This window comes from Myxine glutinosa, chromosome 11, assembly GCF_964187855.1.
Source record: "Myxine glutinosa chromosome 11, kmMyxGlut1.1, whole genome shotgun sequence".
Classification (NCBI taxonomy): domain Eukaryota; kingdom Metazoa; phylum Chordata; class Myxini; order Myxiniformes; family Myxinidae; genus Myxine; species Myxine glutinosa.
This window is the reverse complement of record NC_136271.1, coordinates 78,386,875-78,408,668: the sequence shown is the minus strand read 5'-3', so window position 1 is coordinate 78,408,668 and position 21,794 is coordinate 78,386,875. Positions and strand designations below refer to the sequence as shown.

Here is a 21,794-nt window from a genome sequence, read left to right as displayed (position 1 = left end):
CCAGACGCCACCAGGATTTGGAGGAAGGAGACAGGTTTGAGAGTTCATTCTTGAGTGAGGAGAGATAGTGCTTCCTGGCACTCCTGAGGGTAGACACACACACTTGTTCCGAGCTTGGTGGAAGGAACTGAGATTGCCTTCAGTTGGATTAGCCTTCCAAGAGGCAAAGGCAAGTTGTTTCAGGGCAACTGCCTCACCACAAGATTCAGTGTACCATGGACGGGAGGAAGGGTAAGACAACTGAAGGCGAGATGGGATAAATCTGTGCATGAGAGAGATCAGTTTGCTTTGGAAGAATTCCCAGGAAGAATTGATGTCAGAGGCAGTGGAGATGGGAGACCAATCCAGACGATTGATGGCTGCTTGAAGACCGTCCCAGTCGGCCTGAGTGAAATGCCAGACATGTCGACGCTGAGGAGGCTCGCTGAGAATGGCCAGAGAGATGTCCACTTTGACAAGCACATGATCAGAAGAACCGATTGGAGCAGAAGAAGAGCAGCAGACATTAGCAGGGAAGTTTGTCATAACCAAGTCTAGAAGAGAAGATACTCCATTGGCTGAGATCCGGGTCGGGAAATTGACAGATTGTGTCAATCCCAGTGAGTCACAGAAGTCTTTGCTGAGGTGCCATGACTGGTGAGAGAGGAACCCACACCCAACCAGGTGGCATGATGACAGTTGAAGTCACCACATATGAGGAAGAGAGAGTTGGGATGAGTGGATAGAAGTTGGTCCATGTTGTCAGACAGTGAAATGTAGATGGAGTCATCACTGTTTGGGGGACGGTACAGAACACATATGAACAAAAGGTGGGAGCGGAGAGGAAGCCGTAGCCAGAGGTACTCCTGGGGGTGAGGAGGAAAGAGGGCAGTGCAAGGAGAGTGAGGAAGAGAGTTTTTGATAAAGATAGCCACCCCACCACCAGGCCGAGGCTTAGGTCTATCATACCGGAGGAGGGAGTAACCAGGAAGAGATATTAAGGAATCAGAGACATCTTGAGGGAGGAAAGTCTCTGTTAAGCAGATCAAGTCTGGATTGTCAGAAGCAACCTGTATGGAGAGATCAGTCAGGTTTGAGCGAAGGCCCCGGATGTTTGAGGTCCATACCGTTAATGAAGAGAGAGGGGGAGCATCAGGTACAGGACAGGGGAGGGGAGGAGTAGGGTAAGATGAAGGATGAGAGGGGGAGGTAGGGAGAGCAGTTGATAGTGTGTCAAATATTGCAGAAGAGTTCCAAGAAAGGGAAGGATGAGGAGGATGAAAGATTTGATGGTGAAGGGATGAGGCACAGTGAGGGGTTGTTTGAGGGGGGGCAGAGGAAAGTAGAAGGTTTGGGGAGGTGGAGGTATGAGATAGAAGGGAGACGAAGTGGGGAGGAGGCAGCTTGGAGGAGGAGGGGGGAGGAGGGAGAATTGGAGAGGAATGGTATGGGGGGAGAATTGAATGGGAGGGGTTGGGGGGGAGTTTTGAAGGGGAGGAGTGAGGGGGGAGTTTTGGAGGGGAGGCGCAAGGGGGGAGTTTTGGAGGGAAGGGGCAAGGGGGAAGTTTAGAAGTGGAGGGGCAAGGGGGGAGTTTAGGAGTGTAGGGGCAAGGGGGGGATTTGGAGGGGAGGGGCAAGGGGGGAGTTTAGGAGGGGAAGGGCAAGGGGGGAGTTCAGGAGTAGAGGGGAAAGGGGGGGGATTTGGAGGGGAGGGGCAAGGGGGGAGTTTAGGAGGGGAAGGGCAAGGGGGGTGTTCAGGAGTGGAGGGGCAAGGGGGGAGTTTAGGAGTGTAGGTGCAAGGAGGGCGGATTTGGATGTGAGGGGCAAGAGGGGAGTTTAGAAAGTGGATGATTAATGAAAGACGAACATTGATAACAAATTGGGTTTGTTGTGATTTTCAAGTTAGCAATCCAATTCAGAACGATGGAGGAGGGATGGAATGAATGTGAATTTAGACCATGTAGTGAGGGAGACGTATAAGATATTGAATTTCTTTTTTTTGAAGTGGAATGAGTTGGAGAGAAAATTGAGAAAAGCCTTTTAAATAGGAAGAAAACAGCGTGTTGTAATATACCACTGAATAAAACACAGAAGGGGAAAGGTTAAACATATTTAAATAATATTTAAACAGAACTGTGAACAATCTCTTTGCACAAAATACCAATGGGGGGAGAGCCGAGAGGGACCACCACGAGTCACGTGAACAGGGCAAACGGTGGATGGCAAGGAGATAATGGGGGCGGGGCGAACAGCACACCTGGACAGAAAATACAGGATGAGACAACAGTACACGTGGAGAAAGGAAAATAAATGTTTTTTTTTGTTTGTTTTTTTGTTTGTTTGTTTTTTGGGGGGGGGGGGGGTGGGGAGTTAGAATGTTAGACAAAGTATTATGTTTGGGGTAGAAGGGAAAAAACTAAGAGCCAAGCAAAACACGCTTAAGTTAACAAAACACCGACGGGGGTACAACTACAAGGCCACACACGAGGAGCAGAACACGATTAATTAATTACGAGTTACAGGAAATTCAAACCAAAACTAACTATAATCAAACAATAACGCATGGACGATAAAATAACGAGTTGAAATTTGACAATCTATCTGGGGAAATGGGAGAAACACGTGGTCGAAGAACGAACGAACGAATAAGAATGAATAAACGAATGAGCACAGAGAAGGTAATGTCTTTTTTTTTTGTTTTTTTGAGTTGAGATTTACATAAGGAAGTAGGCTATGGGGTGAAAAGACTGGGAAAACAGAGAACGAAAGTTATTGGATCACAAACGACGGACCGCTGAGAGAAAAACAAAGCCTCAAGGTTGTACAGTGTTCACTGTACAAGGCCTCAAGACACGACACGAATTAACACGATTTTCAATACAGGTATGAAAGATTTGCACCGAAAATCTTCGTCGGGACAATATACGTACATACACCATAAAAGAAATACAGTTATAACGAAAATACAAATGGGAACAATTACTTAACTTCGATTTCGATGGAGAGCGTGTAGAGCTGCGAATAAACGAACCCTCGCCAGCAAGACCGGAAACGGAAGTGAATGCGACTGTATTGAATGCGACTGTATTGAATGCGACTGTATCCAACGAACGTCAGGACAAAGAGACCAAGATGGCGAGACGGCTTCTTTTTGCTCTCCCGGCAAATATATGTGTAAGTATGTATGTATATGCAGAAGTGCATTGAAGATATTTTAAAATTGATTGAAGACATTATATAAAAATTGAGTTAATCTTCATATATTTACTTCATATATTTCATATATTTCAAAAAAACGCATATATTTACTTACGCTAACATTCGGGGTCTGCCCAGCAGGCACGTAAGACATCGGCCATTATAAAGCTCGCAGTGTTAAGTGTGTAAAATTCTGAGGAGATTACGGCTGGCTCAATAGCGCAGTGGGCTGTTGATGCATAATCAATGGAGGTCCATGGTTCAAGTCCTGTATTGTCAGAATTTTTCACACTTAGCCCCATGCAGGAATTTGATTCCTGTTTATAAAAAAATATGTATATATATATATTTATGTGTGTATATATATATATATATATATACACAACCCAGTGAATTTTGTAGTGAAGGAAAAATATTGTTAGAGGAGACTCACAGGGTGGGCCATTTATCGACTCCTGATTTTGAACCCCTGTAATTCTGTTGCTAAGAAAGAAAATAGAACTAAATATTTACAAGAAATAGGTGCATATTTCAAGTTGTAGTGATAAAAATTTTATTGAATTCAGAAGTGTACAAAAATATTCATGAATTTTAACACGAATTCCATCATTTTCAAGCAGTGTGCATCATTTCGTGATATTCCAAGACCATTTTCTGTCGCAATCTAACTGTAATTTGGCCAAAAGCTGCTTAAATCCACTGTTTCAGGTCTTGAATGTTCACTGGTTGAGTTGCGCAAACCTTGCCTTTAAGAAAGCCCCAAAAGAAGAAATTACATGTGCCCACTATGGTCTCTAGGTCCACAAATGGTTCAACTAGACTTTTCCTGACCGATGGATGGGTTGCGGTTTACCCAATATGCCCTGGACCCCTCGTTCGCCAGACCTCACCCCTGAGGATTTTCTTCTTGTGGGATTCTCTTGAGGGCAAAGTTTACACAACTCAACCAGCGAACATTTAAGACAAAAGAGCAGATTCAAGCATCTTTTGGAGAAATTACGGTCGAAATGCAACAGAAAATGGTCTTGGAGTGTCGCGAAAGGATGCACACACTGCTTGAAAATGATGGAAATCACGTCAAAATTCATAACCAATTTTGCAAAATTATGAATTCAATAAAAATTTTACCACAAAAACTTGAAATATGTATATCTACATCCCGTAAACCTCGGGTTCGATTTCGTTTCTTGGCAACAGAATTACAGGGGTTCAAAACTAGTAATAGATTAATGGCCCACTCTGTAACACCAGCTACAGTTTGTACTTTATTTTTTCCCCAGTGGCATTATCAACACTTTTAGGAAATGTGCACTTTTTTTCTCCCAGTCGAAGCCACCTACTTTCAAAACGGTTAATAGCAACACCTGGCACTTCTCCGCCTGATTGGCCCCCAGGTGCATTCACTTCTGATTATATCCCCAGCTGCTTATTATCAACATTTTCCTGTTCATCATGTTGGTATTAAAAGTCTTCGACTGCATAATCACTGGGCCTACATCTCTCTCCCCAAGGAAAACACTGTATTTAGATATAATCGAACATTTTGAATTCCAGATTCGATGCAAGTGTAAGTTATACCACACTGGGCTCAGAATGTATCTATTTTTTTATTATTATTATTATTATTATTTTTTGTATACAAGATCGAGGCTCGTGAAAGAGCTAACATTAATCACACAAAAAGTCAAACCGACACATAAAACACAAAAAATAAGGGGAGTGGTAGACAAGATGGGGGGAGAGGGGGAAGGACACAAACACAACATTTGAGAGCAGGGACATTGGGAGAAATGTGAGAGGGGGAGGGCTTGGGGGGAGGTGGGAGAGGTCTAAAACATATGAACACTGCAAGGACTTCCAGGAAAGAAGTTGGAATTTCAAAAAAGAAAAAAAAGAAGAAGTGTATCTGGGGTGAATTAACGGGGGTAGAAAAGATCAAGGTTTTGGATGGGGGAAGATAAGAGATGGTGGTGAACAGCTGTTTTAAAGACCTGGAGGGAGGGGTGGGATTGAAGGGAGTGGGGGAGTTTGTTCCAGAGGCGGGCGAAAAGAGGAATGAAGGAGTGAAGGTGAACAGGGAGCCTAGATTTTGGCAGTTTAACCATAAGAGGGTTGCAGGCAGATCTTGTGCGACCTGAAGGAATATTGGGGGGACAGAGCACAGAGAGAACTGGGGGAGCAAGGCCGGAGAGGAGTCGGTAGAAGACAGAAAGACCACCAACCTGCCTGCGGTGAATGAGTGAAAGGCCCTCGGAGTTAACTTCATCACAGGAGATTCCAATGATTCTGAAAGCTTTGGTTTCAACAGCGTGAAGCCGAGCTAGGTGTGAGGCAGGAGCACCAGCCAGAGGGGGGAACAGTATTCCATTGAGCTGTGGATGAAAGCCTTGTATGTGGTGAGGAGCTCAGGTGTGCCAAGGAAAAACTTCTAAATTTTTGGTGTGCCAACTTCTAAATTTGCTGGATTGGATTTCGATAAAAACTGCCAAAAAGGTACTTTGGAAACGACAGTTGACTGAGATATGTGTGAACGGAAGTTATTATGTCAAAGCTTCCGACCAGTCAGTCCTTCTGGATCATGGACTGGTAGGAAATGGATTATAACATGGTATATGCATTGGGTCTGGCATGGCTCTGGCAGGCATGGCATGTTACTTGAGGGTCCTCTCCGTCGCGTTATTCAATCAAACCAAATGGTTTACACTATGGATTATCTATGTGAACACAGCTCAAAGTTTTCAAACTGAAATACGTCCAGCATACCCACCGCCCCCTTCCCGCTCCAGACTCCTTCCACTCGCCCCCCGGCCGCCCCCGCGCCACACGTCCTGCCCACCAATCTTGCTCTGCCAAACCCTCTCCGCTAAAACAGCAACCCCTTTTCGTACATTACTTGTAAAATAAAGCAGATACTATTGTTGTCAATACACACTGCAGCTATCGAACAAATACAGGACTAAACTCAGAGCTGCCATCAAGAAAAGTGCCACGAGAATATGCCCAGCAGAGGGCATCTGTGCGATACATTTTACATCACATACAGACTTGGCATTTAATATGGAATATTTTTTTTGTGGGGGTGAACTTACTTTTCAAGATGTCTTAGAACCAAAAGTTCATTGGAATTATGTTGAAATTATTCGAGATTTTGTTAATGTGACCTTTAAAAGAAACAAAAACCACATTTGACATTTCGAAACAAATAAATTGATCCTTGAAAGTGATGTAAACTGATATCGAACTCAATTCATGGACAGTACTGTGTTAAACCTCTGTACGTTTTCCAGAAGTATCTCTTTATTTTGCACATTAGCCAAAAAATTTTTTAACAAAAACAAAAGTTAAATTACGACTGGGATTACGGACAGTAAAATTACAGTTCAGTACTTCGTGTAACCCCCACGAACATTCAGGAGAGCACGTACACGTTTAGGCATGCTGTTCACGAGATTTGCCAAGGTTTGGACAGGAATCGCTTGCCATGCAGTGACAATAGCCTGCTGCAATTCACGCACAGAGGTCGGCTGCTGGTCCAAGTGGTCGATTTGACGCGTTAATTCTGCCCACAAGTTCTCTATCGGATTCATATCCAGGGACATGGCAGGCCACTCCATATGCTCTACACCACGGTCAGCAAGAAAGTGTTGGATCATGCGAGCACGATGAGGCCGTGCATTGTCATCTTGGAAGACAAAGTTTCCTCGAAAGGCTGCACGAGCAAATGGAAGCAATGTTTCTTCCAGAATGGCCCTGTACTTGAACTGGTTCAGGTTTCCATTCAGAACAACCAGGTCAGTTTTGCCCCCTGCATGAAAAGCAGCCCAAACGGTCACCGCACCACCTCCAGCTTGGACTCTTGGCACTATACAATCTTTGTTGTAGGCTTCATACACTTGTCTGCGCACTCGGACGCGGCCACCTTGACGATAGACCAGAAATCTAGACATGTCACTGAAGATCACGTGATTCCAGTGTCCTTGCTGCCATTGACGGTGCTCTCTGGCCCACTGCAATCGGCGCTGGCGGTGTTGTCTGGTCAGGCATGGCTTTCTCAGGGGACGCCTGGCACGATAGCCTGCTTGAACCAGTCGTTGGTTGACTAGCCTTCTGGATACAGGCACATTTGTCAGTTGCTGCCACTCAGCCCTAAGCCGATTAGCTGACTTGGGACGGCCATTGCGGACTAACCGGTGCAGCTGGCGATCATCCCTCCTTGTGGTTCTGCGGGGACTTCCTGGCCTCGGTATTGGAGTAGGGACACCCCTCTGAGCATTTCGTTTCAGGATCTTTGACACCTGACCTTGAGTGATGCCATACTGCCGAGCAATAGCACGCTGTTTCATGCCGTAATTTCGTAAAGCCACCACTCCATGACAAACAGCATTGTCGAGTTGACGGACCATCTCCAGAGGAAGCGGCAATAACTTTTGGAGACGTGCAGCAGTTGTTTTACACTAATACAGAACGCAACAACCCATGTATACCCGATTGTGAAGCCAATCATCAAATGCACCTGTCCGCACATTTTGCCACGCCACCTGTGATATAATCCTGTTGTTGACTTCTTGCTGCAACAGACAATCAGTGACATGGTTCTTTTAACAAATAAATCACCAAAGTGTAAAAGAAACTCACCAGATTGATATACTGAGTTAAGAAAGTAAACCCAAGTCAAGAAAAAAAAAATATTCCATATTAAATGCCAAGTCTGTAGTTGCCATAAAAAGATTGCAATGAATCATTGATTTGGCTTCATTTTCATGACACCGCAGGAAACGTTCGTCCAGCTGCATTAGTATGCCATTCAGTTCCAGTCCCTGCCAAACCGTGTTGCGGTACCGCATTCCATCCCACTCCGGCACTGTGCCATGAGATCCAGTACGCGAATGTCCAGCTTCACCATTGTGCCCTCTCGCTCGCAAACTGTGCCACGAGATTCAGTACCCTGACGGCCTGACATTTAGTTGCAGTACCACATTCCCTCTAACTCCTGCCCTTTGCCATGACATTTATCCACGACAATCCAGATTTTGTGCCATGGACACCGTGCCGTCGTTGACTTCCATCTGTCACACGATGCCATCATCTTTAGTTCCATGCCATCCTATTATCAGCACTTCTGCTAGCCATATGTCATCTTGCTGTAGTACTTTCCCCAAGTTCAGGCACTGCATAACTTTATACCAGGATGACATATTCAAGCTCTATTGCACTGTGGACACGATCTCAAGCATGATATGGTATCAAGCTCTGGCATTGTGACATCCAACCCTCACTGGGCCAACAGCTCCAGCATTGTGATAATATCAAACCCTCACTGTGCCATCGGCTCCAGCATTGTGATAATATCAAACCCTCACTGGGCCATCGGCTCCAGCATTGTGATAATATCAAACCCTCACTGTGCCATCGGCTCCAGCATTGTGATAATATCAAACCCTCACTGTGCCATCGGCTCCAGCATTGTGATAATATCAAACCCTCACTGGGCCATCGGCTCCAGCATTGTGATAATATCAAACCCTCACTGTGCCATCGGCTCCAGCATTGTGATAATATCAAACCCTCACGGTGCCATCGGCTCCAGCATTGTGATAATATCAAACCCTCACTGTGCCATCGGCTCCAGCATTGTGATAATATCAAACCCTCACTGTGCCATCGGCTCCAGCATTGTGATAATATCAAACCCTCACTGGGCCAACAGCTCCAGCATTGTGATAATATCAAACCCTCACTGGGCCATCGGCTCCAGCATTGTGATATACAGTCACGTGAAAAAGTAAGTACACCCCATGTAAAGTTTTGACTTTTTCAACATATTTCAACATACAGCTATTTCATCTTCATTTCAACAATATTGATAGATAAAGGTGATATAATATAACAAATATCATGAAACATTTACATTTTGTAGTCCATTGTATAATTTAAATAAACATAAATGCAAATTTCGCATGTGGAAAAAGTAAGTACACCCTTGGTTCTAATAGGTGGTATTGCCCCCTTTGGCAGAAACAACCTGAAGTCGGCGTTTCTTATAACTGTCTACGAGTCTCTGACATCGACTGGGAGAAATTTTTTCCCACTCCTCCATGCAGAATTCTTTCAGCTGTGCGATGTTTGAGGGGTTTCTTGCATGCACAGCTCGTTTCAAATCCCCCCACAACATCTCGATGGGATTCAGATCCGGGCTTTGACTTGGCCATTCCAGAACCCTCCATTTCTTTCTTTTCAGCCATTCCTTGGTGGATTTACTGGTATGTTTAGGGTCATTGTCATGTTGCAAGGTCCACCTTCGGTTGAGCTTCACCTTTCCGACAGAAGGCCTCACATTATCCTCAAGCACCCTCTGGTACAATGAAGAATTCATAGTGGATTCTATGATGGTGAGCTGCCCAGGCCCTGATGCAGCAAAGCTGCCCCAAACCATAATATTTCCACCAGCATGCTTTACAGTTGGTATCAGGTTCTTGTGTTTGGTTTTCGTCAAACATGTCTTCTGGTACTGTGGCCAAATAGCTCTACCTTTGACTCATCTGTCCAGAGCACATTGTTCCAGAAGTGCTGGTCTTTGCCGAGGTGTTCATTGGCAAACTTTAGTCTTGCCCTGATGTTCTTTCTGGACAGCAAAGGCTTCCTCCTGGCACACCTCCGATGTAGATCAAATTTGTGCAGCCTCTTTCTAATGGTAGACTCGTGCACTTTGACATCAACAGTGGCAAGTGCTACCTGTAGGTCCCGTGATGACATTCTGGGGTTCTTAGAATCTTCTTTCAGCATCTTGCGGTCTGCTCTTGGGCTGAACTTGCTGGGGCGGCCTGGCCTGAACAAGTTGGCACTTGTTTGGAAACTTCTTCACTTGTAGATGATCTTCCGGACAGTCGAATGATTGATTTCACATTGTTTGAAGATCTTTTTAAATCCCTTCCCAGACTCGTAGGCATCTATAACCTTCTTTCTGAAGGCCTTAGAGAGCTCTTTTGATCTTGGCATGGTGACGCTGCACACTTCAACAACAAAGAGCAAACCAAACTAAATGTCTGAGGTTTAAATAAGACAGGTTCCTCCAAGATCCTCTCTAACGATGTTCTAATCATTTGCACCTGAGCTGGTGCACCTGATTCTAATTTTAGGTATTTGAAGGAGTGATAAATGTAGGGGTGTACTTACTTTTTCCACATGCGAAATTTGCATTTATGTTTATTTAAATTGCACAATGGACTACAAAATGTAAATGTTTCATGATATTTGTTATATTATATCACCTTTATCTATCAATATTGTTGAAAGATCAAATAACTATGTTGAAATATGTTGAAAAAGTCAAAACTTTACATGGGGTGTACTTACTTTTTCACATGACTGTAAAACCATCAATCAGCCAACAGCTCCAGCATTGTGATATCAAACCCTCACTGTGCCAACTACTCCAGCATTGGCATTTCAAACCCTCATGGTGCCATCTAGCTCCAGCATTGTGATATCAAACCATCACTGTGCCAACTGCTCCAGCATTGGCATTTCAAACCCTCATGGTGCCATCTAGCTCCAGCATTGTGATATCAAACCCTCACTGTGCGAACGGCTCCAGCATTGGCATTTCAAACCCTCACTGTGCCATCTAGCTCCAGCATTGTGATATCAAACCATCACTGTGCCAACTGCTCCAGCATTGGCATTTCAAACCCTCATGGTACCATCTAGCTCCAGCATTGTGATATCAAACCCTCACTGTGCCAACTACTCCAGCATTGGCATTTCAAACCCTCATGGTGCCATCTAGCTCCAGCATTGTGATATCAAACCCTCACTGTGCCAACTGCTCCAGCATTGTGATATCAAACCCTCATGGTGCCAACTGCTCCAGCATTGTGATATCAAACCCTCACTGTGCCAACAGCTCCAGCATTGTGATATCAAACCCTCACTGTGCCACCTACCTCCATCAATGTGATATCAAACCCTCATGGTGCCAACTGCTCCAGCATTGGCATTTCAAACCCACATGGTGCCATCTAGCTCCAGCATTGTGATATCAAACCCTCACTGTGCCAACTGCTCCAGCATTGTGATATCAAACCCTCATTGTGCCAACAGCTCCAGCATTTTGATATCAAACCTTCAATGTGCCAACAGCTCCAGCATTGTGATATCAAACCCTCACTGTGCCAACAGCTCCAGCATTGTGATATCAAACCCTCAATGTGCCAACAGCTCCAGCATTGTGATATCAAACCCTCACTGTGCCAACAGCTCCAGCATTGTGATATCAAACCCTCAATGTGCCAACAGCTCCAGCATTGTGATATCAAACCCTCACTGTGCCAACAGCTCCAGCATTGTGATATCAAACCCTCAATGTGCCAACAGCTCCAGCATTGTGATATCAAACCCTCACTGTGCCAATACGTCCAGCATTGTGATATCAAACCCTCACTGTGCCAACAGCTCCAGCATTGTGATATCAAACCCTCACTGTGCCAACAGCTCCAGCATTGTGATATCAAACCCTCACTGTGCCAACAGCTCCAGCATTGTGATATCAAACCCTCACTGTGCCAACAGCTCCAGCATTGTGATATCAAACCCTCATTGTGCCAACAGCTCCAGCATTGTGATATCAAACCCTCAATGTGCCAACAGCTCCAGCATTGTGATATCAAACCCTCACTGTGCCAACAGCTCCAGCATTGTGATATCAAACCCTCACTGTGCCAACAGCTCCAGCATTGTGATATCAAACCCTCATTGTGCCAACAGCTCCAGCATTGTGATATCAAACCCTCACTGTGCCAACAGCTCCAGCATTGTGATATCAAACCCTCACTGTGCCAACAGCTCCAGCATTGTGATATCAAACCCTCATTGTGCCAACAGCTCCAGCATTGTGATATCAAACCCTCAATGTGCCAACAGCTCCAGCATTGTGATATCAAACCCTCACTGTGCCAACAGCTCCAGCATTGTGATATCAAACCCTCAATGTGCCAACAGCTCCAGCATTGTGATATCAAACCCTCAATGTGCCAACAGCTCCAGCATTGTGATATCAAACCCTCACTGTGCCAATACGTCCAGCATTGTGATATCAAACCCTCACTGTGCCACCAGCTCCAGCATTGTGATATCAAACCCTCACTGTGCCAACAGCTCCAGCATTGTGATATCAAACCCTCACTGTGCCAACAGCTCCAGCATTGTGATATCAAACCCTCACTGTGCCACCAGCTCCAGCATTGTGATATCAAACCCTCACTGTGCCAACAGCTCCAGCATTGTGATATCAAACCCTCACTGTGCCAACAGCTCCAGCATTGTGATATCAAACCCTCACTGTGCCACCTACCTCCATCAATGTGAAATCAAACCCTCACTGTGCCAACAGCTCCAGCATTGTGATATCAAACCCTCACTGTGCCAACAGCTCCAGCATTGTGATATCAAACCCTCACTGTGCCACCAGCTCCAGCATTGTGATATCAAACCCTCACTGTGCCAACAGCTCCAGCATTGTGATATCAAACCCTTACTGTGCCAACAGCTCCAGCATTGTGATATCAAACCCTCACTGTGCCACCTACCTCCATCAATGTGAAATCAAACCCTCACTGTGCCAACAGCTCCAGCATTGTGATATCAAACCCTCACTGTGACACCTACCTCCATCAATGTGAAATCAAACCCTCACTGTGCCAACAGCTCCAGCATTGTGATATCAAACCCTCACTGTGCCACCTACCTCCATCAATGTGAAATCAAACCCTCACTGTGCCAACAGCTCCAGCATTGTGATATCAAACCCTCACTGTGCCACCGACCTCCATCAATGTGAAATCAAACCCTCACTGTGCCAACAGCTCCAGCATTGTGATATCAAACCCTCACTGTGCCAACAGCTCCAGCATTGTGATATCAAACCCTCACTGTGCCACCTACCTCCATCAATGTGAAATCAAACCCTCACTGTGCCAACAGCTCCAGCATTGTGACACCAAGCTCTGGCACTTTGCCGAAAGGTTCCACATTGCGTGATATCGCTCCAATCTCAGTGCCAACCGGCTGCGCAGTTTTTACACAAACCTGTAATTACCATTGTATCCCCTGCCTTTCCTTTAGATGGCCCTGCCCTCTTTACGCATCTTCCTCCCCTTGCCTCAAGCCGCACGCTCGTCACCACCACCTAAACGGCTTAGCAAAGCATATTGTGAACAAGTCACAATCAACCCCTCCCTGTTCCTCGCAACTGTTGCTCCACCTCGATCCGGACGGATATTTAACGACCGCAGGCCACATCAGCCACTGCTCGTGGGTCCCATTGGGACTCCAGCTGTCGGAAACCAGAAAGAAGCCTCGGTGCCCACAAGGTGTCTGAAGCTCGACCGAATTGCCACCACGGCGTGGGCACCAGCAGCGCAGGATGTATACGGACGCTGGCATCACCATTGAAGATTTCATCCAAGAGACACTGGAGGATCATCAAGCTCCCACTGTGTCCAATTTCACTGCTCACCTTGGAGGATGTCGGCACACCATCAACAACCTTGAGGAGGTGAGTTTGTACGAGGTGAGCACTCATTAAAAATGAGCACCCTTCAATGTTTACATCTGTTTTACAACATGGCGTATTGCGTTGAATTATTTAAAAGAAACTTTTTTTTTCCACATGTGACAATGGAAATGTATCAGTGTTTTTATTCGTGTCGTTATGAAATGATATCAAACCGTGCCACCAAACCGTGATATCAAACCGTGCCATATATATATATGGTGTGCCATATATATATATGTATATAGGCATAGCCAAAAATCCTTGTATTTGTCAAAGGCAAACACATTCAATCAGGATGGATTAATTATAATCACCGCCCGCCCGCCAAAAAATGCTTTGAAGTTTCATACAATCTTGATTTTCCTGTATTATCGCGTGTTTGCAACCAAAGTCTCTGTTATCATCGCTTGTGCTTACTTATAATGACTTTCAGACTCACTTTCAATGCCTTGATGTTTTCTCAGCTTTGGGTGGCCTTGTGGGTACATAAGCAGGTAACGATACTCCATAGGTCACCCGCCTTTTGGGTGGTATGAGGAATATATCTGTGTAAGATGAAAGATAAATCCTGAATCGTTTTTTAAATATCTGTGCACAAGCCAAGTTACCGAGATGGTTGCTATGGCAACAAAATCCAGCCAATCACAGCCATGATCTAATCAGGATAAGATAATGTCATATATATATATATATATATATATATATATATATATATATATATATATACAGTCACGTGAAAAAGTAAGTACACCCCATGTAAAGTTTTGACTTTTTCAACATATTTCAACATACAGCTATTTGATCTTCATTTCAACAATATTGATAGATAAAGGTGATATAATATAACAAATATCATAAAACATTTACATTTTGTAGTCCATTGTATAATTTAAATAAACATAAATGCAAATTTCGCATGTGGAAAAAGTAAGTACACCCCTACATTTATCACTACTTCAAATACCTAAAATTAGAATCAGGTGCACCAGCTCAGGTGCAAATGATTAGAACATCGTTAGAGAGGATCTTGGAGGAACCTGTCTTATTTAAACCTCAGACATTTAGTTTGGTTTGCTCTTTGTTGTTGAAGTGTGCGACGTCACCATGCCAAGATCAAAAGAGCTCTCTGAGGCCTTCAGAAAGAAGGTTATAGATGCCAACGAGTCTGGGAAGGGATTTAAAAAGATCTCCAAACAGTTTGAAATCAATCATTCGACTGTCCGGAAGATCATCTACAAGTGGAGAAGATTCCAAACAACTGCCAACTTGTTCAGGCCAGGCCGCCCCAGCAAGTTCAGCCCGAGAGCAGACCGCAAGATGCTGAAAGAAGTCTCGAAGAACCCCAGAATGTCATCATGGGACCGACAGGTAGCTCTTGCCACTGTTGATGTCAAAGTGAACGAGTCTGCCATTAGAAAGAAGCTGCACAAATTTGATCTACATGGGAGGTGTGCCAGGAGGAAACCTATGCTGTCCAGAAAGAACATCAGGGCAAGACTAAAGTTTGCCAATGAACACCGAGGCAAAGACGAGCACTTTTGGAACAATGTGCTCTGGACAGATGAGTCAAAGGTGGAGCTATTTGGCCACAGTACCAGAAGACGTGTTTGGCGAAAACCAAAGACAGCATTTGACCACAAGGACCTGATATCAACTGTAAAGCATGGTGGTGGAAATATTATGGTTTGGGGCAGCTTTGCTGCATCAGGGCCTGGGCAGCTCATGATCATAGAATCCACTATGAATTCTTCATTCTACCAGAGGGTGCTTGAGGATAATGTGAGGCCATCTGTCGGAAAGTTGAAGGTCAACCGAAGGTGGACCTTGCAACATGACAATGACCCTAAACATACCAGTAAATCCACCAAGGAATGTCTGAAAAGAAAGAAATGGAGGGTTCTGGAATGGCCAAGTCAAAGCCCGGATCTAAATCCCATCGAGATGTTGTGGGGGGATTTGAAACGAGCTGTGCATGCAAGAAACCCCTCAAACATCGCACAGATGAAAGAATTCTGCATGGAGGAGTGGCAAAAATTTCTCCCAGCCGATGTCAGAGACTGGTAGACAGTTATAAGAAACGCCTACTTGTGGTTGTTTCTGCCAAAGGGGGCAACACCACCTATTAGAGCCAAGGATGTACTTACTTTTTCCACATGCAAAATTTGCATTTATGTTTATTTAAATTATACAATGGACTACAAAATGTAAATGCTTCATGATATTTGTTATATTATATCACCTTTATCTATCGATGTTGTTGAAATGAAGATCAAATAGCTGTATGTTGAAATATGTTGAAAAAGTCAAAATTTTACATGGGGTGTACTTACTTTTTCACATGACTGTATATATATATATATATATATATATATATATATATATATATATATATATATATATATATATATATATATATGTATATACAGACTTGGCATTTAATATGGAATATTTTTTTTTGTGGGGGTGAACTTACTTTTCAAGATGACTTAGAACCAAAAGTTCATTAGAATTATGTTGAAATTATTCTAGATTTTGTTAATGTGACCTTTAAAGAAACAAAAACCACATTTGACATTTTCAAGTAAATAAATTGATCCTTGAAAGTGATGTAAACTGATATCGAACTCAATTCACAGACAGTACTGTGTTAAACTTCTGTACGTTTTCCAGAAGTATCTCTTTATTTTGCACATTAGCCAAAAAAAATTTCAACAAAAACAAAAGTTAAATTATGACTGGGATTACGGACAGTAAAATTACAGTTCAGTACTTCGTGTAACCCCCACGAGCATTCAGGAGAGCACGTACACGTCGAGGCATGCTGTTCACGAGATTTGCCAAGGCTTGGACAGGAATCGCTTGCCATGCAGTGAAAATAGCCTGCTGCAATTCACGCACAGAGGTCGGCTGCTGGTCCAAGTTGTCGATTTGACGCGTTAATTCTGCCCACAAGTTCTTTTTCGGATTCATATCCGGGGACATGGCAGGCCACTCCATATGCTCGACACCACGGCAAGCAAGAAAATGTTGGATCATGCGAGCACGATGAGGCCGTGCATTGTCATCTTGGAAGACAATAGACTTTCCTTGAAAGGCTGCACGAGCAAATGGAAGCAATGTTTCTTCCAGAATGGCCCTGTATTTGAACTGCTTCAGGTTTCCATTCAGAACAACCAGGTCAGTTTTTCCCCCTGCATGAAAAGCAGCCCAAACGGTCACCCCACCACCTCCAGCTTGGACTCTTGGCACAATACAATCTTCGTTGTAGGCTTCATGCACTTGTCTGCGCACTCGGTTGCGGCCATCTTGACGATAGACCAGAAATTTAGACTCGTCACTGAAGGTCACGTGATTCCAGTGTCCTGGTTGCCATTGACGGTGCTCTCTGGCCCACTGCAATCGACGCTGGCGGTGTTGTCTGGTCAGGCGTGGCTTTCTCAGGGGACGCCTGGCACGATAGCCTGATTGAACCAGTCGTTGGTTGACTAGCCTTCTGGATACAGGCACATTTGTCAGTTGCTGCCACTCAGCCCAAAGCCGATTAGCTGACTTGGTGCGGCCATTGCAGACTAACCGGTGCAGCTGGCGATCATCTCTCCTTGTGATTCTGTGGGGACGTCCTGGCCTCTGTATTGGAGTAGGGACACCCCTCTGAGCATTTCGTTTCAGGATCTTTGACACCTGAGTGATGCCATACTGCTGAGCAATAGCACGCTGTTTCATGCCAGAATTTCGTAAAGCCACCACTCCATGACAAACAGCATTGTCGAGTTGACGGACCATCTCCAGAGGAAGCGAAAATAACTTTTGTAGACGTGCAGCAGTTGTTTTCCACTAATACAGAATGCAACAACCCTTATATACACGATTGTGAAGCCAATCGTCAAATGTACCTGTCCTTACATTTTGTCACGCCACCTGTGATATTATCTTGTTATTGACTTCTTGCTGCGAAAGACATTCAGTGACATGGTTCTTTTAACAAAGAAATCACCGAAGCGTAAAAGAAACTCTCCAGATTGATATACTGAGTTCAGAAAGTAAACGCAAGTCAAGAAAAAAAAAAATTCCATATTAAATGCCAAGTCTGTATGTATATATATATATACATATATATATATATATATATATATATATATATATATATATATATATATATATATATATATATATATATATATATATATATATATATATATATATACAGACATAGCCAAAAATATTGGCGCCCTTACACTTTTATCAAATAACTCACAATTTTCTCGAAAAATAAGTTTAAATATTCTTATTTAGTAATAAGTTAATCTTAGTTTATAAATAATAAGTTTAAAATAATAAGAAATAAATAAGAAATATGTTTTTGGTCTCCACAATTCTTTCTTTCACTGTTAATAATATAGAACCTTTGTTTTTGATTCAGAACTTAATGTATCCTTTTAAATCAGAAAATAAAAAGAAATGGCATTGACAAAGTTATTGACACCCGAGACTTAATATTTGGTAGCACAGCCTTTGGACAAAATAACTGCAGTCAAGCGCTTCCCATAGCCATGATTGAGCTTCCTGCAGCTCTCTACTGGCAGTTTGGCCCACTGTTGTTGTGCAAACTGCTCCAGTTCTCCCAGATTTAAAGAGTGCCTTCTTCCAACTGCTGTTTTCAGATCTCCCACAGGTGTTCAATGCGATTTAGATCTGGACTCATTGCTGGCCACTTCAGAACCGTCCAGCATTTTGTCTTGAACCATTCCTGGATGTTTTTTGAAGTGTGTGGGGTCATTGTCCTGCTGTAAGAACCATGACCTTCGACGGAGATCCAGCTTTCTGACATTGGGTTGAACATTGCGCTCCAAAATGCCTTGGTAATTTCCTGATTTCATGATGCCGTGCACACATTCAAGGCACCCAGAGACAGAGGCAGCACAGCAACCCCAAAACATCACGGAACCTGCTCCATCTTTGACTGTAGGGAAGGTGTTCTTTTGTTTGAAGGCTTCATTTTGTTTTCTGTAAACATAGAGATGATGTGCTCTGATTTGTGATGTGCTCTGATTCTAATTTAATTCTCTAATCTAATTCTAATTCCAAAAAGCTCTAATTTGGGCTCATCTGTCCACAGGACATTCTCCCAGAAGGATTTTGACTTGTTCAGTACTGTTTTGGCAAACTCCATTCGGGCTTTCTTATGTCTCTCTCTCAGCAGTGGGGTCGTCCTGGGTCTCCTACCATAGAACCCCCCTTCATTGAGCTGGCGACGGATGGTGCGAGTTGAAAATGTCGTACCTTGTGTCTGAAGGTCAGCTTGAATCTGTTTGGCAGTTGATCGATGTGCTTTCTCCACCATTCAAACAATCCATTGCTGCAATATTCGATCAAGCTTTCTCTTGTGGCCACATCCAGGAAGGTCGGCTACAGTGCCATGGGCCTTAAACTTCCTGATAACATTGCGTACAGTGGACACAGGAACATTAAGGTCTCTGGAGATGGACTTGTAGCTTGAGATTGTTCATGCTTGGCTACAATCTTGTGTCTGACCTCCTCAGACAATTCTCTGGTTTTCTTTCTTTTCTGCATGCTCATTGCGGTCCAAACAGTGACAAAAAACAGCAGAATGACTCGTTTTCTCTATTCAAACTTGTTGAATGAGTGATTTTTATATTGCAGGCATCTGCAATTCACCACAGGTGAGTTCAATTCCAAAGCAAACGAGAATCACCTGCTTGAAATCTAATTATTTCTAACAAATTCCAGAAGGTGCCAAAAATATTGTCCGGGCCATTTTAGAATTTCTGTGTGGAATAAGCTAAGATTTAGTAATTTTTTTCTGCCTTTTTTGTTTTGTTCCACTAAAAACCAAAGAAATACATATGTGGACATGAAAAGATTTTATAATTTCAACAATTTTCTGGAAGAAATGGTGCATTATTTGAAAAAAGTGCAAGGGTACCAATACTTTTGGCCACGACTGTATATATATATATATATATATATATATATATATATATATATATATATATATATATATATATATATATATATATTGTTGCGGTTCTGAGAAATGTACATATTGATTAATAAAGGTTAAAGGTTTTCCCCCAAAGTTAGTCCACATGCAACACGTAGGCCACCTTAGAATATTAGTTATGTCATAGTATATGTGTAGAATAAGGCCATTCCCAATTGTGATACCTGCATTGTGTAAAGAAATAAATAAGAGTAGGTCCCATTCATTTTGCAGCCCACCCTCCAATCGACCTCATTGCGCACCATCCAGTCTGCGCCCTATTGCCCCTCGCATTGGGATGCTCAAACCAGCCAAATGCCATGATGTAGGCCTGAAAAGCGGGAGGAGGTTGGGTTGTGGCCACGTCAAGCAGACGTCAAGGGCGGAGCCGGTAAGAGCCAACAAACCAACGAGAGCTCGGGCGACATGGCCTGATAGGGCGTGGTAAAGGCGTGGTGATATAAGCGTGCGCACAAAGCCCTTCCAGAGGACTGACGCAACAGCGCTCGTGCGAGAGGACTGGCCAGAAGGAGTATATGCGCTTTACCAAGAGGACTTGTATTGAGGATATTCGCGCATTACAAAGGACTGCACGGAAAAAGGACTTACGCAACAGCGCTCGTGCAAGAGGACTGGCCAGAAGGAGTATATGCGCTTTAACAAAGAGAACTGTCACGTTTGGCATTGGTGAAAGGACTCGCTGGGGGGACTTTGATTGTGCAAGGGCTCGAGGACTTCGTGTGGGAAAGTGCCATTGTTGAGGACTGGTTGGGAGAGGCGCTGTTATACTGACTGATTGCAAGGACTCATTGAGGATTTGGCTTTGGGCTTGCTGGGAGCGCATATGAAGCGCCTGTATTTCTATTACTCATGCGGCCGAGACCACCAGTATAACCGCCCAGCCGGTTCGTCTATTACGTACGCGGCTAAGCCGTGAAATAACCGCCCAGCCTAGCTCACCTTTCCCCGCTAATTGTCCGATCCGCGCCAACGACACACGGGGAGCGCCTGCCGTCCATCCAACCATCTTCTTCGCGGTACGAGTGGGGGACACGGAGAACGAGCTGCAGACATCATCCCTGGACCTTCAACCCCAACCTTCTACATCCCCGTGTGAGTGTGTGTGTGCGCGGGCCCGTTTGTCCAGGGGATAAGTTAAGACTGTTATTAAGGCTGCCCTGTGTATTCTGTTCTTCTTCTTCATTGTACAAAGTGTAATAAATCCTGTGTTATTCCTTTTCCTCTTGATTCGACCGTTTTAGTGATTTCTCCATTGGGTAAACGTGGCACGATTAGGAACCGCTTAGAATCAGGTCTAGTCATTGTTAACGGCTCGGATGACGGATCGCTACCACTCGGCATTTCAACTAAAACCGTGGTTCGGTCGGGGTTATTTCCTTGCTTCCTGGGAGGCGCTGCTAATTAGGTAATAGGAATAATTCAGCCTACCACCCTATTCAGCGCTGACCGGAAGGAAAGTCATAGCCCCGGATCGCGTCGGCTAGATAAAAGACAAGGGGATTAATCCCCCCTTGGTAAGGGGAAGGCCGACGTTTGAGATCCGCAACAATATGTGTATATATATATATATATATATATATATATATATATATATATATATATATATATATATATATATATATATATATATATGTATATATATATATATATATATATATATATATATATATATATATATATATATATATATATATATATATATATATATAAGAAAGTTTTTTGTTTGTTTGTCTGCACGCGCTAATTTCCTGAACGGTGAAAGATAGGAGGAAACCTCTGAAGCAAAAAATATTGGGACGGGCCCCAGGAAGGTTATAGGCTAGGAGGTGAGGCCGGTCGAGGCCGCCTCGGCCGGGCTGGGGCCCATTTCGCAATTAAAAGCTGAGCTGAATTATAGTCGTCATTCTTCTACGACCGCGAGTAAAAGCTGAATTATAGTGGTAAATTCATTCAAAAAGAACCCGGGCAATGCTGGGGTGCATTCGGCTAGTATATATATATATATATATATATATATATATATATATAGTATCTGTAATCTGG

General features: G+C 43.7%; 1 protein-coding gene across 4 annotated transcripts in view; it reads left to right on the top strand.

Moving 5' to 3' along the window:
* The first annotated feature begins 13,366 nt into the window (after positions 1-13,366).
* Positions 13,367-21,794, top strand: part of LOC137436793 (arf-GAP with SH3 domain, ANK repeat and PH domain-containing protein 2) — an 83,231-nt gene continuing 74,803 nt past the window's right edge. The window contains exon 1 of one of the 4 annotated variants that reach the window (XM_068130898.2): positions 13,367-13,729. In XM_068130898.2, coding sequence (XP_067986999.1) covers positions 13,598-13,729 — 132 coding nt within the window. In that variant the 5' untranslated portion in view covers positions 13,367-13,597. Of the gene's footprint in view, positions 13,745-21,794 lie in introns of all 4 variants that reach the window. The other 3 variants (XM_078786807.1, XM_068130896.2, XM_068130899.2) reach the window with 3 other exon arrangements.